The sequence below is a fragment of the Artibeus jamaicensis genome, unplaced genomic scaffold (genome assembly GCF_021234435.1).
Source record: "Artibeus jamaicensis isolate MK-2021 breed Jamaican fruit bat unplaced genomic scaffold, CSHL_Jam_final scaffold_833, whole genome shotgun sequence".
Classification (NCBI taxonomy): Eukaryota; Metazoa; Chordata; class Mammalia; order Chiroptera; family Phyllostomidae; genus Artibeus; species Artibeus jamaicensis.
The window spans coordinates 27755372-27772843 of NW_026522056.1; the positions used below are offsets into that span (position 1 = coordinate 27755372).

Sequence of the window (17472 nt, forward strand, 5' to 3'; positions counted from 1 at the left end):
TATCTCTAGGGTGTGAGCTTCCTCTGTTATGTTGCTGAGGCTTGTAGTACTTAGAGGCTGTGTGTGTTCACCATGAAGGTATTTGTTGGGGGTCAGTGCAGATGGAATCAGGGCAGTTACTTCCTGCCAAGGGAGGCAAAACAACTCGGGTCCCCTGGGAACCGGCATCATGTATGCACGCGTCCTGGAGTTCGAAGGGCCTGCAGTTTGCTTCCTTCTAAGGGGACTTTGACCTGGGAACCGGCGTTGGGTAGGGCCACAGCACCCACCACCGCCGGCAGCACTTCTTATCCTCATTGCACACCCCGATGGTGCTGTCCGTGGAGGTGCAGCCTCCGTCCTTGCACACCCCTTTCAAAATGACACACTGTTTGAGCCCCGGGATAATGCCACTTCTTGCTGCGTGGAGAGAGATTTGACAACACTGTTAAATGAGCATCAGGTTTTGGTGATGTACATAAAGCAATATACCTACAGAAAGATGGCTTTGTGATAGAGAAGATACTTGTACCTACAGGAAATGGTCAGACACTTAGATAAAAGACATGCCTTTGGGCAAAGGGCTAAGACCTTGGGACCAAACACATATGGGTAGGGCAGGCTGACTTCTAAAACCCTGAGGAGAGGGGTCCCCTTCTAGAAGCACCTTTTGAAATGTGCAGGGCAATTTATTGGTGTCACCAAGACCAGGGAGGTGTCCAGGGTAAGGCACAGGGTTGTTAAACTGCCCACCTATTGAACTGCCCTGGTACAACATCCTCATCTCCCCTTATAGAAAAGTCTATGAACCCTTTGGTTTCTACCCTACCTAAGTTCTCCACTTCAGGTCTATGCAAGAAACACATTTTCCCCATTGTTTAATGCCCCTTACATGTAGAAATGCAGAGAGGGTTTCTCTCAGGGCTGAGGAGTATTTTTCTAAAAATATCTATATGTCTCCCTGATTCCCTCAGCTGCTCAGAAGCATATAACTACATGTGTGCTCCAATACAGCTGCTTCCTTCCATCTCAGTGACCTTCCTCAGCCTCCCAAGTTCATGTGCATTAGTAGAAGTTAGTTTACAGGGCTCATCCTGACTGTCCTGGGCTGAGGGTGGCATGACTTCCCAGGTGTGCCTCTGAAGGGTCCTTGTCATACTCACAGGGAGGCCTCAGCTCCAAATAACTCCTGTTCACCATTTCCTTTTTTATTGAGGTAAGGACACCACCACGAGACCTGCCCTTGTACATGTTTTAGTGTTTAATTCAGCCTAGTTAACTTGAGGTACAGCGTGGTCCAGCAGGTCTCTAGAACTTATTCCTCTTGTGTAAATGAAACTCTCCACCTGATGAACAACAGTCCTGCCTTTCTCCAGCCCCTGCCTCTGCCAACCACCATGTTACTCCATGTTTCTATGAGTCTGACTACTTTAGATACCTCATACAAGTGGAATCCTGAGTATTTGTCTTCTGTGACTAGTTTAGGTCACTGAACATCTGGGCCCCTGCCCGGATTCACAGGGTTCATTCTGCACCCTGCCTCCCAGGCTCACATCTGTCATCATGGGCCTGGACAGTTTCTGTCTGTGAATTCTGAGTCCTCCGCACCTCCAGTGACACACTCCCCATACCACCATTGCAGATTCTGTCTTATACTTGGGGGTCCTACTCCCATGGAGTCTGATCTTGGTGCATTGGGAAGAAACTTCGTTTGGAAAAAGAGAGAAGTGGCCTCCTCCAATGAAAGGCAGAGGCACAAAGGAGAGCAGGGGCCAGACAGTGCACATGGCCAAATCCAGACATGGCCTTGACATAGAGAATCCGCATGCCGCTGGAGCAGGCTCATTTGCCTGTAGACCTCAGGAATGAACAGATAGGAAAGGTAGAGATTTTGAATTCCCAATTCTTCACGATTGAAGTTTATACCCTTTCTCTATTTCCCACCAGTGCTGGTGGCTTCTCAGGCTGAATTCCTCCTGTTGACCTCAAAAGGTGGTTATCTCAAGATTTGAAAAGAAGGAGGCTGTTGTAACCCTGACACTCCCTCTATGGTGGAGCCAGGAAGAGAGTGAGCAGAGAATAATGACAGGGTGAAACAAAGGGAAAGACCCTCCAAGGACACCTGTCAGGCTGAGAGGCTGCCTAGAATCTGTCACCATTCCTTCCTTCTGCACACAAACCAAGACCCCGATGTGATCTGGTCTAGTCAAGACAGAACAGTGCACAGAGCAATGTCTCATTGCCTGTCCCTCTTTGTCCTTAAAATGCCACCCTCCACTTATCACTGGTGCCATAGAACTTAGGCATCCTTTCCTAAAAGGCTTAGCACACATCCCTAGGTAAACTGGTGCTCACACAGATGCCCTCTTGTATTCATGGTGCACGCTACCTCCTTCTGCACCAGGATGGGTGCATGGCTGCTTCTTTGCAAAGGGTTCATGAACAGCCCTCACTCCATTTTCCACTCAGAATGTGTGCCTCATGGAAGTCTACTCTGGCCTTGGACACAAGATGGCCACATGTGATGCTCTGTTCCTCTTCATTGGACTCATTCAAAACTACAATTATATATTAATCGGTGTGATACTTTGACTAACATCTGTCTTCTGTATCCTGGGAATTCCCCTCCGTTTGTTTCCCATTGTCTCCTGGGTGTCTAGCACAGTCTCTGTTACGTAACAGGGGTTCAATAAACATTTGTTACTGGTGAATGCAGTTAAGTACTCTTTGACTCCACATACATTTTCTCTCTTATTCCTAAAGCCTCTTGGCTTGAGCCTCATTTTGAGTATCTGGTCCCTTTTCTTGGATGGATTAGCTTATTTCTGGGTATCCAGTCTTGACATGACCATACTAGCTTCCTAAATCTTAGGCCTACACTTCACAGAATCCTATCTCCTCATTCGTTATTTCTGGCCTTTGGCACAACAACCTGTTTATCTCAGTTTTCTTCCCACCCTAAGACTGAACCAGTGTTGTATCCTTTTCCTGCTGTGATGGTGGGTTTTGGCTAGACCTTGAACTTTTTCCAAGAGATCTAACCCTCCTTAACCTTAAAAAAAAAAAGGGCTAGACTCATAACATGGGTTGTGACTTTGGGCATTGAGCTGAATTTAGCTTAGATGGTGGAGTGCCAGTAGGAGTAAAAACATTCGCTCGTTGGTCATGCTGACCTAACTATCCTGCAGCAAGGGCTTTCATGTGAAAATTGGCCTCAACTTATCTGATTTTAAGGGGCACATATCAGGAAAATTTAAGGAGTGGCATAAATAGTCTAATACTAATGTCAGAACATTAGGCTGATTCAACTTGCCCACCTTAAACCCCAAAGAAGAGAACTTTGGAGGAAAGTGAAGTGAGATGTCTCAAAGATATTATGTCTTTCAAAAGAAGAAACTTGAAAGTCCCCTTAGGTTCCTCAATATCCAACCAGGAGACTGAGGTAAAAGCCTGACAGAGATCAGGGTTACCACTTTATGGGCATACCCACACCTGTGCATTAATGAAAATGCTGGCCCAGGTGGAAGATCCTTAGTCCTAGCTGCACTGTGGCTGCTGCCTCTGTGACCCAAACAAAATCATACTGTGTATGTGGACAAGAATTCTCTTATCTGTAAAATTAAAGGATTAGCCATTAAAGTGCTCTCTAATTTTAAGGCATCAACATCATATAACTTTACATTTGGTGTCCCTATAAGTATGCCTTCCCACAACTCTGCCTTCTGGCAGAATTGAGAACCAAATGAGAATTACATCAACTCCTTCAGGAGGAGAAAATTGTAAGTCTGGTAAATCCCACGATATCCATGGGTTAGGCAAGGATTAAATGAATGAGCATTTTTGACTACAGGTAAGGGAATCTAGTGATGAGCCAAGGAAGAGAGAGTTATCCAGGCTATATCTATGTTCAGTGGCTGTAGGCATTATTTCAAGGGATCTGAACATCCCAGTGGGGAAAAAACTTTGTCAGTTCCTACGAGAACCTGGATGAACCACCCTGAAGGTGACTACATTTCCTTTGTTTTCCAATTTTACATGTTAATATTCAAACTTCTGAATCATGGGTCCTCAGGATATAACTCAGATTCTTAAAATGCTCCTTTCGTATTTTGTCTTTTGCTTAAAATTTGGTAATGGAAGAAGATTTACCCCTCTGTGTATGCTTTTTCAAATTCCCCTACTCCATATCGGTTTTTTATGTGACACGGTCCTCTTTTTGACCTCTGCCGTATGCACCTATCTGCCACCCTTCACAAAAATCCTTCATCAAGAGACTCTGTGTCCCCCACTCACTAACCATGCCCAAACCACCAGCTGCTGTTTTCACTCTCCCTCTGAGAGATGAGGACCCTGGTGATAGCTCCTTGATTTGTGTATTGATTCTTAAGTCATGTGTCAAAGCTTCTTTACCTCTTCCTGTACTTGGGCTGCATTTTCTAATCACAGAGCTCTTGGATCTCATTTTCTGTGGAAGGAAATCTTTGTCCTGCTTTGCAGTATTGTTCTCCTAAGTCCCAAAGGAGACAAGCATGTTGGAATTCTGAATTCCTAGAGGGTCCAAGGAATCAGGGTCCAAGTTCAGATGACCACGGTAGAACCAAGTGTATCCATAGGTCTCCTAAGAAGCCTAGCTCCAGAATTACTCACCATCTTACCTTTTGGCATTATAGCCACAAACAAGAGGAACACAGGAATCAGGGACTGGAGTCTCATGGTTGATTGCTCAGAAGAGAGGTAAGTGATCAGAGACAGTGGAACTCAGGGCCTTTTATTAATTTCCTGGGAACTAGGGTTCTATTTGGTTAGTGAAGCTTAACAAGTAAGAAAACAAAACAGCTTCCGTTGGAATACCTCCAAACCATGGAGTCTCTACAGTGGGTGACAAATTAACTTAATTACAGGAAACCCGATGGCCAGCCCTTCACTTCTTCTGTGGCCTCTCAAATTCCCCAGAGGTCAGTGCCGTGGGCCAGTCACCTTTTGAAGGGGGCCTGGAAGTGGGGTTGTGAGAGTGAAGTTCTTGTTACCAAAAGTCCTGGGACTCGGAAGGGAACTCCTGCACAGCACACTCTCTTCCTCTACAGGGGTAACAGAATCACCCAAGGGCCATTTTATTAAATGAAGTTTTATTTTAAAATTATTTCTTAAAAGAGAGGCTAGTGTCACATATGTACAATGTTCTTAATAGCATCTGAAAGGCAACACACTGAGCTCACATGAAAACTAACCTTGTTTTATCTGTATCCATCCTCCATGTGACCACCCCATGTGACAAGGATGGTGAGATGAGGAAAGTTAGAGCATCAGTGATACAGAGCACACACAGTGTTTCCTCAGCAGCCATGCATTGTTCAAAGACTGTATGGCTAGTCAACTATAATTGAAAAACAGAACTTTTTTTAGAAGATCCTGTGTCTACAACTTGAAGAGACTCCCTATCCTCCCCACATACTGCAACATATACAAAATATTGAAAGTTAAAGAAATGCCTTTGATCGAGAATCAATCAACTTAAAACCAAGTCGCTAATGCTATTTTTTTTACTCTTCAAAGGCTTAATGGCACACATGTATATAAATTCATTCTTTTCATTTATAAACTTTCATATGTGATATCAGACTTTTTTGGAAAATACTTATATACTTTTATGTCTTCTATTTTGATGACTTTTCATCATTTTGATGTTTGTTAACTAATTTCTTCTTGATCCATTGGCCATTACGTACAGGTTTTCCAGTTTTTCATCTGTTGTTGATTTCTAGTTTCATACCCTTGTGGTCAAAGAAAATACTTGATATGATCGCAATTTTCTCACAATTGCTAATACTTTTTTTCTGTGGCCTAAAATGTGGCCTACACTGGAAAATGTTCTATGTGTACTTGAGAAGAATGGGTGTTCTGCTGTCAGAAAGAATGTTCTAAATGTGTCTGTTAGGTTCATTTGATTGTAGTGTCATTCACATCTGCTGTTTCCTCATTGCTTTTCTGTCTTGGATGATCGATCTATCATTAAGAGTGAGGCATTACCCTGGCTGGTGTAGCTCAGTGGATTGAGTGCAGGTCTGCAAAACAGAGGATCACAGTTTGATTCCCAGTCAGGGCACATGCCTGGGTTGCAGGCCAGTTCCCTGCAGGCCAGTTCCCAGCAGGGGTCACACTAGAGGCAACCACACATTAATATTTCTCTCCCTCTCTCCTTCCCCTTTAAAGATAAATAAAATCTTTTTTAAAAAGTAAAAAAAAAAAAAAGAGTGAGGCATTAAAGAGCTAGGCTACTGCTGTATTGCTGTTTGTTATTGCCCTTAGCACTATTAGGTTTTGCTTTATATAGGTATGTGCTCTGATGTCAGGCACTTAAATATTTACATTTTTATATCTTCTTGATGCATTGACCCCTTTGTTATTACATAATGAATTTCTTTATCTTTTTACCATTTTCAGTTTCAAGTCTATTTTGTCTGATAGAAAGACTAGCTAGCTACCCTTGTTTATTTTGGTCACCATTTGCTTCAAGTATCTTTTCATGTACCTTAACTACAACCTCTATGCGTGGCTTTAAATCTGAAGTGAATCTTTTGCAAGCAGCATATTATTGGATCTTATTTTTTAAATTAATTCAGCCATTCTGTAAGTTTTGATTGCAGAATTTAATCCATTTATGTTAAAAATAATTGTTGCTATTTTGTTAATTCTTGGATAATTCTGTAGATCCATTATTCCTTGCTTATTATCTTGCTGTTGTCTTTCACAATTTGATGTCTTTTAGCAGATAGTATGCATTGACATCATGTCCTATGGTGCAATTAATATAGATCTTTCCCTTGTGGTTACACCATTTTTATTTTAAACTGATAAAACATAACTACAATAACATTCCTACATATTTCATGGCAATGAATATATCTTATTTAAAGTAGGCAGAATTTTTGGCATACCCAAACCCCAGAGCTTACTCAAGAAGGTATTGATGCATGAACTGTCCCTTGTGCCCCCAGAGAGTGGAGAGGACAAAGGAGCTCTCTCACTGGGTACGCACTTGATTCCTTACCTATGGCCTAATTCCTCTCTTTAAAGGTAAGTTTTTCCCTAAACCTAGTCAAGACTGTATCAAATTATTGTGGAAAATGTCCACACTGAAAATTTAAAAGTAAATAAAGAGTTCCATATAAATATCATGCCCTGGCCAACATGGCTTGGTTGATTGGAAATTGTCCTGCAAAGCCAAAGGTTACTAGTTCGATTCTCAGTCAGGGCACGTGCCTGGGGTGCAGGTTCTGTCCCAGTTGGGGCATGTATAAGAGGCAGCTGATCGATGTTTCTCTTGCACATCAATGTTTTCCTCCCTGTCTTTCTCCCTCACTTCCCCTATCTCTGAAGATAAATTAATAAAATCTTTTAAAAATACTTCATAAGGCATTCCAGTTTTAGGGAGGAATTATGTTTCTTAGTGTATAAAACATCAGGAACCTAAGTGATCACAATGTTTCTTCGTAGGAGTCACATGAGTGTCCCTTTGTTAGCTGAGTACTTACATACATTTCTGTTATTCTCCAACCTCTCCTTCTCTCCTTTCCGGTCTTTGTCTCCTGGTTATCAGCCATACACTCATTGCCTTTGTGTATTATCTCAAATTATTCCTCTTGCCCTCTTCCAATTTCCTACCCATTCTTTATGTACATCTCTTCTCTTTCCTGATATTTCCCGGATTTTCTCTGTGTTTTGCCTGTGTATTTTCTCTGTGTGTCTATTAATTATGTTTTCTATAATTATATTTTCACCTTTGTGACTTTTTTGTTAATTTTTTGGTCTTTCTGTGACAATTTTTTAAATAAAAATGTATTGCTAAATAAATGGGCATTCTCGCTTCTAAACACATTGTTTAGATCTGAAAATGAGTCATCAAGAAGTAGCATCTGGGTAGACTTTTAAATAATATTTATTCTCATTGACCCAATATAATAAGAATTGGCAATAAAGCTGGAATAAATGAAGATATATCGTCTAATGTCCTTAGATGCAAAGAATTTTCCTTTGGATGCTATCATTTCCTCATTTCATTTCACTTTAGCATGAAGAGGTTCTTGATAATCTGAATACACAACCGGCGTGGGGATTGGTATCAGTATCCACCAGGCTCTGCAGCACCTCCACCTTCTGCGGCAGGCACCAATTGTATCCTCTGTTCTTTTGCAGCTGTCTCTTCTGCAGATGCCAGACAGATTTAGACAAAGGGTTTCAGAGGCACCCAAACCACCTCTTGCTGCACAAAAAGAGAATCAGGGAGACAATCAGTGCACCTGTGAGTCCAATCTCAGTGTGAGAACAGTAGAGTTCTGGATTAAGCACTCCCATGCGGAGAAAACAAGCTGGATAAAGGCTCTGTTCAGGGACTCTGCCACGTCCATTGTCTTATTTGCTCTTGATTCAACTTATTGGGGTGACACTGATGAACACAATTATGCTGGTTTTAGGTGCACGGTTCCACAACATATCATCTATACATTGTATTGTATGTTCACCATTCCAAGGCAAGTCTCCTTCCATCACCCACTTATCCCCCATGTCCTCTTCTAACTCTCCCACCCTACCTCCCCCTCCCCAGCAATCAGCATGCTGTTGTCCATACCCCATATCCATGAGTCTTTTCTTTTTTCTCAGTCCTTTCCTTCCACCCCTTACCCCCTGACAGCTGTCAACTGGCTCTCTGTCTATGGCTCTGTCACTGTTTTGCTTGGTAGTTCGTTAAGACAATGTTAAAACAGTTGGATAAGATAATTTTAGAAAGTGGTTAAGTTTTTAGAACAATGTAATACAATAATGGACCAGGAAATGTCTGGATGTTGGAGTTGATAAGGAAGATGTAGCTTTTGAAGTGAGGTCTGAATGATGAAAATGAAAGAGATATTCATTTTTCTGACTTAGTTTATTTGAAGACCAGAAAGACCTGTGTAGATGGAGCATATTGAAAAATAATTCTAAAATTCATATGGCACCACCAAAAAAAATAGCCAAGGAAATCTTGAGAAAGTAGAACAAAGTTGAAGACATCACATTTCCTGAGGTCAAACTATATTCCAAAGCTATATTAACCAAAACAGTAGGGTATTGCTATAACAACAGACATAATAGATTGATGGAACTGAATTGAGAGCCCCCAATTAAACATATGTGTATATGGTCAACTAACATTTGACAAGAGAACCTGGAATACTCAGTGAGGAAAGGATAGTTTCTTAAATAAATGTGTGTTGGGAAAACTGGGTATCCACCTGCAAAACAATAGAACTAGGCCCTTATCTTACACCACTCACAAAAATTAACTTGAAGTAGATTGAAAGTTTCAGCATAAGACCTGAAGCTATAAATATTGTGGAAGAAAACATAGGAAAAACTTTCCTTAATATTGGTCTTGGCAATGATCTTTGGATATGATACCAAAAGCACAAGCCGTAAAAAGAAAAATACAACTAAAAACTATGTGAAATTAAAAATCTTCTTCACAGAAAATAAATTATCAACAAAATGAAAAAAGAAACCTACAGAACAGAAAAAATATGTGTAAACCATGTATCTGATAGGGGGTTAATCTCCAGATATCTAAGGAACCCATGTAACTCAATACCAGAAAAATCATCCATATAAAATATGGACAGAACACTTTAATAGGCATTTTCCCCAAGAAGATATATAGATAGCCAACAAGTACATGCAAAGGTGTTCAGCATCACTAATATTCATGGAAATGCAAATCAAATCCACAATGACCTATAATCTCACACTTGTTAGAATGGTTATAATAAAAAAATACAAGAAATAACAAGTACTGGTGTGTTGTTGGTGAAATGTAAACTGACACAGCCACTATGGAAACAATATGGAGATTCCTCCAAAATTTTTAAGTTTTGACCCAAGAGAAGAAATCACTACCTCAAACATATATCTGCATTCTTATTTTCATTGCAGCAATAGCAAAGACATAAAAACAACCTGCTTGTCCATCATCAAGACAGGTGTTGAATCTGTTAATGGACAAAGAAGAAGTAGTATATGTATGCAACAATGGAATATTATTCAGCTACAAAAGACAGAAATTCTGTAAACACTCTGGCCTTCCACTGAGTTTGGGGCAACTGCTACATGAGGCTGGTCATGGGACAGGAGCCCCAGGAGACACCTTCTAGGGTGCAGATGCAGAGGCTTTCTGAGTGTGGACAGTGCAGAAGGGCCAAGCCAGGATTCGAGGAATGCTGGCCTTGGTACCCTGTGATGGGGAAAAGCTACACCAAGGAGGTTCATGGGGAAAAATTTAGAAGTTCATTTTTGGATATATTAGTTTTGAAATTAAACATCCCAATAGAAATGTCAGGTACACCACTAGAGATTCATTTCAAGTCCGGAGTTCAAAAGAGAAGTCCAGGAGGAAAATTTACAAGGATGGGACCAGCCCCAGAGACTGGAAGGAGAGAGAGAAGAGGAGTGGACCCAGAATAGAGACAGGTTCTGTCCAATTTAAATAGTGATGGGAGAAAAGGCAATAAAGACAATGGAGGGCACACCTCCAGTGGGGCAGATCAAGGACATGCTACCCTGGAAGCCAACTGAAGGAAGTGCATTGAGAGGAAGAATGACCTCCTGTGCAAATGTTGGTGATGGGCCACAGAAGACCACCTTGAGAAATGGCCCTTGGGCCTAGCAACATGGAGACTTTTGATGACATTGACAAGGCAGGCTCAGCAGCAGGGGAAAGAACCAGGAAGATGCCTGCTGGGGATGTTTTTAAAGAAAAATGAGACATGAGGAGTTGAAGACAGAAAGTATGGACAACTATCTTACCCTGTTATAGTCCTGGTGAAGCTGTTGATATTAGGTTTATGATTCCAATAGACTAGGGGCAGGGGCTTGTCTGGCCTGCCAGATAGCCTTCTAAACCTCAGACCCCAGTGGTCGGCCACCTCCTTACCTGTGGGTAAGAGAGTCAGAAGGAGGAGAGTGGAGAGAAGTACATAGTGCCTCATGGTTGGCCAGCCAGTGAAGAGGCATCAGATAGTCAGAGTCTGGAGTCTCTGAGCATGGCAGGCCCCTGGCTTTTTATGGTGCTCTCTGGGCCTGTGGTTTGTTCTTGGTTAGTAGAGCCTGACAAAGAGACAATAGCTCAGTCTCTCCCAGGAAATCTCCAGGCACAAAAGTGCACACTGTGCTGGTAGCTCAGTGGATGAGAAAGCGAAATCAGTGGTGCTATTCCCTGTGAGTCAGGGTGTCCTACGATCAGTGTATACTGGCCTGACTACTGCCCATACTTTATGGCTCATTGTATGGCAGGCAGTGTTGTAAAGTGAGGTCATATCAGCTACATCAAGTTGAGTAACGGGGAATGAAAGGATAAATGGATGCACGCAGTGATGTCTGTATGTAAAGAACACAATAGCCCCAAAGAGACAGTGATTCTTTCTGCCAAAGGGGTAGCCTTGGGGGAGGGATAATGAAGATGTCAGGAAGAGCTTCAAAAAAGGTGATAAGGAAGATTCTCCAAAATAGGTTGGTAGTTAATTCATCTTTATAGCAACACTGCAAGGTAGAAAACTCTCCTTAGACTTCATCGCCTTTCAAAGTAGATTTTTATTATTTTTATAACTGTTTACATTTTAATGAAAACCTGGCATTACAAAAATGTAGAAAACACATGAAAGGAGAAAAATAAATTATTGGAATTTTACTGCTGAAATTTAATCATAGCTATGAATTTTACAAAACTTTTCTCAGTATAGCTAATTGTACTCTGCCTTACCTTAAATTGCACCATCAGGATAAAATCCACTCTGTTGAATGCTAGAGCTAACCCCTCATCACCACCTCCTTCTTCCTGTATCTTCTAATTAGTTTATGTCATGGGTTCTGGCTGGTGTTGGTTTGATTGTCAATGTTAATTTTAAATTAATTACCTTCTTTGATTCTATCTGTATATTGGTTACCAATGGCTGCATAGTGAATTACCCCAAAGTGTAACAACTTTTTGTTGCATTTTGTTGGCTTAAAACCACTTTTATTATCTCCTAGTTTCTGGAGGTCAGGCACCCCGATGCACTTGCACAGTGCTGGGTGGGATTCAGTCACCTCCCAGGTGTGGGACATGCTCAGCTCTTTACCATGGAGCCTCTGCAGAGGGCACCTCATGGCAGCTGGCTGTGTCAGGACAACAAGAGAAAGCTTAGTCTTCTGAAACCCAGCCCCAGGTCAGGGAGAGCCCATCACGGTGGCCCTATTCTATTCATAAGGAGCAAGCCGCTGGGTCAGCCCTACACTCCAGGCAAGAGGGTGTCTCCAGGTCAAGAGGGCCAGGGGGTGGGAATCGGGAGACTGGCGTTCAAAGCTGCCCCTGCATAGCAGCTTCATAAAGATTTTCAGTGCTATTTTTTCCTTGTTTAAAAATAACATTATCAAACACTGGTAAATTCTTTCATTCTAACTTTCTTATTTATTTTTATTCCCTTTTCACTAATTTCGGGGACTAGAATTCCTAGAACTTTAAATAATGGAAGCTAATAGGAAATACTTATTTTAGAATTAGCTTCTTTTATTTCCTCATTATGCATCATGCTGGTAGATGTTTTAAGGCATATTTTTAGCAAGGCAAATTTATTCATATGTAGGAGAAAAATGCATCTTGCATCTCAATCTTTTATTGTTAAAACAGTCCCTTTTGAATTCCAGTCCCTTTTAGGGTAATGTTCAGTCTTTATGAGTTCCTTGCTCTGCCTGTTTTTCCCTAAAATAGTTTTGTGTTTGTGAGTGTGAGTGGTGGGTGCAGTGATGTGTCATTAGTCCAGGAAAGAAAAATGCAGAGATTTTTTTAAAGTGGATCCACTATAGAACACAGTCATTGTCAGACTTATTCATTTAGGGGAATAACATTTAAAAATTTTTTAAGATTTTATTAATTATTTATCTTTAGAGGGGAAGGGAAGGAGAGAAGGAGAGAAACATCAGTGTATGGTTGCCTCTCCTGAGTCCCCTGCTGGGAACTGGCCTGCAACCCAGCCATGTGCCCTGATTCGGAATCGAACCACGATCATGTGGTTCTCAGGCCTGTGCTCAATCCACTGAGCTACACCAGCCAGGGCAAGGAATAACATTTTATATTTTACATTTTCTCACCTAATAATCCTACCTATTAGGCAGGAGTAATATTAGCTTATCTGATCATTAATGCACTATTAGAGATATTTTCTTTATCATTGCCTTTCTAGGGATTGAGAATTTTTAAAACTATTTTCTGCTTATTTTAATTATCACTTGTTATTAAATTTTATTTATATTGCTTTATGATCAAATATGCCCGTCTGTGCTATTTCCACTTAGAATTATTGAGGTCTGGGGAGAACTGACATGCAGTTTATTTCTTGTGTTCTGTAGGAAATAGAAACTGAACTATGGCTCTCATTTACAGTGTTTAGAGTAGGACATGTCTTGTAGACTGTGCCTTACACATTGTCATTTTAGATTGTCCAGAGACCATCTTAATATGTCCTGCACCTCCATGGTCTGTCAGCTGTGAGTGGTGAAATGCAGTTTGCATTGCTCCTTGCCACTTGCCTGAGAGGATACGACAGCCACGTGTCCTACAGATTGTAGGATGGTGTCATTGTCGTCGGAGTACCAGCACAAAGGGGTTTAGGTTGGGATTTGTTTCACAGGCATTGAGGTCTCAGACGCCATGCACAGGCGACCTAGAGAGAGCTGCAGGTGGAAGTATCCAGCCCTCCATGCTGCCGAGGGTAGGAGGGCTTCCGGAGGAGGCCACCTTCCCACCTGTGGGTGCTGCCTCAGCAGCTCTGAGAAGAGATTTTTTTGGCAGCCTTTAGGATGTTGGCGTGGAGCACCATGCGATAGATGGTGGATACAGGCCCGCTGCCAGTGCTGTGACAATGGCGCCAGGACCAACCATGAGGAAAGAGGGCCTTTCCTTTGTCCTCCAGCCCCAAGCTCCCCACTGGTACATATCATTTGGGTATAACCTAACTGAAGCCCCTCAGCAAAGGTGTCTGGGAAATAAATGTAATTTGCATGGTCTCAGTCCCCATTTCCTGGAGCAGAAGATAAAAGAGGGAAATTGGGACACCATGACAATAAGAAAAGGCAATTCCATGGTTTTACTTAGTCTTAATTACAGTCTTAACTACTTTTGACATGCAAATGTTTTAAGTGAGTATGTGGCAAGCTCACTCGTGATTTCTTTGACAGATGGGATGTAATCTAGGGAAAATTCCATGAATCCATGTGGAACTGGGAGACTGTGCCTTACACAGTCTTAGGTTGGATGCTTTTGGGCAATTGGACCTGAGAGTAATTGAGCCAGAAGTGTGTTAGGCCCTGAAAAAGGTGGAGAAGCAAAAACAAGAAAGAAACAATATGTGAGATAAAAACATTAACAATTATGCTGGGCTGTCCAAAAGTGACTCTCAGATGCTGCCTGTCCATGAGTTAAAGGCACAGAATTTGCAGAGCAGACATGGGGTGAGGGTACCTCCCTCCCATGCAGAAGTGGGATGGGCTTCCTGTGCAGGGGGTGGTCTAGAGACCAGGCACTTGTCCCCTTCTGCTTCTTCTCACATGCCAAAGCCTGGAGTGAAGTTTTCCAACCTCAACCCTGATGACATTGGGCAGGTAATTCCATCTTACAGGTCATTGTAGGATGTTTAGTACCATCCCTGGCCTCTATCCACCAGCACCATTCTGGACACACTCAAAAGAGTCTCTAGACACTGCCAATTAAATGCTGGGGACAAAATCATCTCCAGTTGAGAACTCTGGTTGACAGCATCTAAGCCTCATGCAAAGTTTCTCTCTTTTTTCTTCTAGTTATGTGGACAATGCTTAGGGCTTGTGTTTAACTCTACCATCATCAGGTTCCTGCTGGCTTTGATGAACCTGAGACCCAGAGCAGAGCCAGACAGAGTACCATCCCGTCTCTCAGCACCAGGGCACATTGTTTTACACTTTGGTATGAGAGAAGGAACAATGTAGGTTTTTCTGCATGACCATACCCTTCCCCCAGGTCTCAGGGGAACAGGAAAGTTATGGAGATGGAATCTAGGGCTTCTCTGGAAGGCCATGTTCTGGGTGGAAAAATATAGCAAAATTTTTTTTTCTTATTTTTTAAAAAAATTTCAGTTACAGTTGACATACAATATTGTATTAGTTTCAAGTGTCTAGCACAGTGTTTAGATATTTATATAACTTATAAAGTGATGCCTCTGGTCTAGTACCCACATGGCCCCATCCATAGTTATCACAATATTATTGACTATATTTGTTGTGGACCACTCTGCCTGGTTTCAGGAATTGTAACTCTACCCCCTGTGGCTAAGGATGAGCGAGTGACCTCTGGAATTCGAGCCACAGGAAACAAAGCTTGTCTCAGGTAGCAAATGCTGCCTCACTTTCCTCCCTGCCCCCAAAACATGGTCAGAAGTCCTTCACAGGTAGGTTTCCTCACAGCAGGGAGCAACCTAAGCCAGACTCGACCACTTAGGAGGCCATCATGGAAGGACTCAGGGAGCTGCAACAAAGAGTGAGCAATGTGACATAGCCGGAGTCCCCATGTCCTCTGGGAGCAGTGCTTCCTGGCTCTAATCCCCTTAAGCCTGAATACCTGATGGGGAGGGATGCAGCTCCTTGCCTTGCTAGAGTGTGTCCCGGGGAAAAATCTGGCATCACAAAGACTTCCTGATAAACCTGTGAAATCTGCTCTGCTAAGAGCACTTTTATTCATATGTTAAGGATTCAAGCAGGAAAACCTAAAAACTCTCTTCCTGACAGACATTGACTCAGACTAAGCCTTCAGATTTTTTTGAAATGTTATCTACTGTTTGATCCTTGCTGCCCTGTATTCCTGAGTATTACAACTCAATAAAAGCCCCTGGAGAAAGGGTCTCAATGCCTTTTTCCCCTGAAAAACTGGCCACTGCTCAAGGCCTTTTTCCTCTGGGAAACTGGTCACCTCTCCTCCCCAAGCAGATCACATCATGTCATGCCATGTTTACTTTCATCCATGGCACATGGGGGGGACTTGCGAGGAAAGTCACCCCCACATATATTCCCTGTGCTGTACATTACCTCCCCATGATTCTTCTGTAACTGCCAATGTATACTTCTTAATCCCTCCCCCTTTTTCACACAGCTCCTTAAACCTTCTTTCATTTGGCAATCACTAGTTTGTTTCCCATTTCTATCAGTTTATTTCTGTTCTGTTTTTTCATTTATTTGTTTTTTTAGACTCCACATATAAGTAAAATCATAGGTATTTGTCTTTTTTCTTCCTGACTTACTTCACTTAGCAGAACACCTTTTAGGATAATATGTTTAGCAATTTCTTACAAATGAATTCTACCCTGACACTTAAGTTTGTTGAAAGGAAGCTCAAAGCTGTCAGAAGTCAGAGGAAAAGAGCAGCAAAAGCAGACAGAACTGATATGAACAGAGCTGATGTTTAAGTCACATTTACCAAGTTATACATTACATGCAGTAAATTTTAATCATTAAAATTTAGTGCAATTTCTATGAATTTGAAAAATGTATATATAGTTGTTAACCCACACTACAACTAATGCCTGGAGCAGTTCTTACTTCCAGAATTCTTCACGTTCTTTTGTGTATGTCTCCTGTCCACCACCCCTGACAAAGGCTTGTCTTTCTTTTCCTATAGTTGGTGTTTTCTTTCTTATCTATTTCTTACCTATTTCTTCTCAAGTGAGCTTTGATAGTTCTATTTTTTCAAAGGATTTTCCCACTTTCATAGAAGTTTTTGAATTTATGTGCATAAAGTTATACCTAATAATGCTTGGTTACCCATCTAATATATGCAGGATATGTAAGAAACTCATCAATAACAAAACATAAATATTTAAAAGATGGGGAAAGAGAATAAACAGTCCCTCCCCCCCCAAAAAAAAGGTTGAAAAGGAAAAGGACCACTGTATAGTGATGGTGGGACTGTGAATTGGTACAGCCACTATGGAAAACAGTATGGAGGCTCCTCAAAAAATTAAAAATAGAATGACCATATCTACATTTACACAATGGAATTCTATGCAGCAGTAAGAAAGAAGGCGCTCCTACCCTTTGCGACAGCATGGATGGAACTGAAGAGCATTATGCTGAGTGAAACAAGCCAGGTGGTGAAAGACAAATACCATATGATCTCACCATTAACAGGAACCTAGTCAACAAAACAAACAAACAAGCAAAATCTAACCAAAGACACTGAAATTGAGGACAGGCTGACAGTGACCAGAGGGGAGAGGGGAGGGAATTTCAGGGGGGAAGGGTGAAGGTTTTGCAGGAACAACTATAAAGGACACGCAGACAATAACAAGGTGGGGAGGGCTGGGGAGGTGGCCTGGGATGAGGGTAAAAGGCAGAAAACTGTACTTGAACAACAATTAAAATTTTTAAATGATATAAAAATTACCATGTGATTCAGCAATTACACTTCTA

At 41.7% G+C, this 17472-nt stretch overlaps 2 protein-coding genes across 2 annotated transcripts; both read right to left on the reverse strand.

Annotated features, from left to right (window-relative positions):
• Positions 1-217: 217 nt before the first annotated feature.
• On the reverse strand, positions 218-1608 carry LOC119050307 (beta-defensin 130B-like). The gene is made up of 2 exons (XM_037146529.1): positions 1533-1608; positions 218-399 (listed from the first exon to the last, which is right to left on the reverse strand). The coding sequence occupies exons 1-2, from the start codon at positions 1606-1608 to the stop codon at positions 218-220; spliced, it is 258 nt and encodes an 85-aa protein (XP_037002424.1).
• A 6425-nt stretch (positions 1609-8033) lies between these two features.
• LOC119050309 (beta-defensin 109) lies at positions 8034-10994 on the reverse strand. The gene is made up of 2 exons (XM_037146531.2): positions 10940-10994; positions 8034-8239 (listed from the first exon to the last, which is right to left on the reverse strand). The coding sequence occupies exons 1-2, from the start codon at positions 10992-10994 to the stop codon at positions 8034-8036; spliced, it is 261 nt and encodes an 86-aa protein (XP_037002426.1).
• Positions 10995-17472: the final 6478 nt, after the last annotated feature.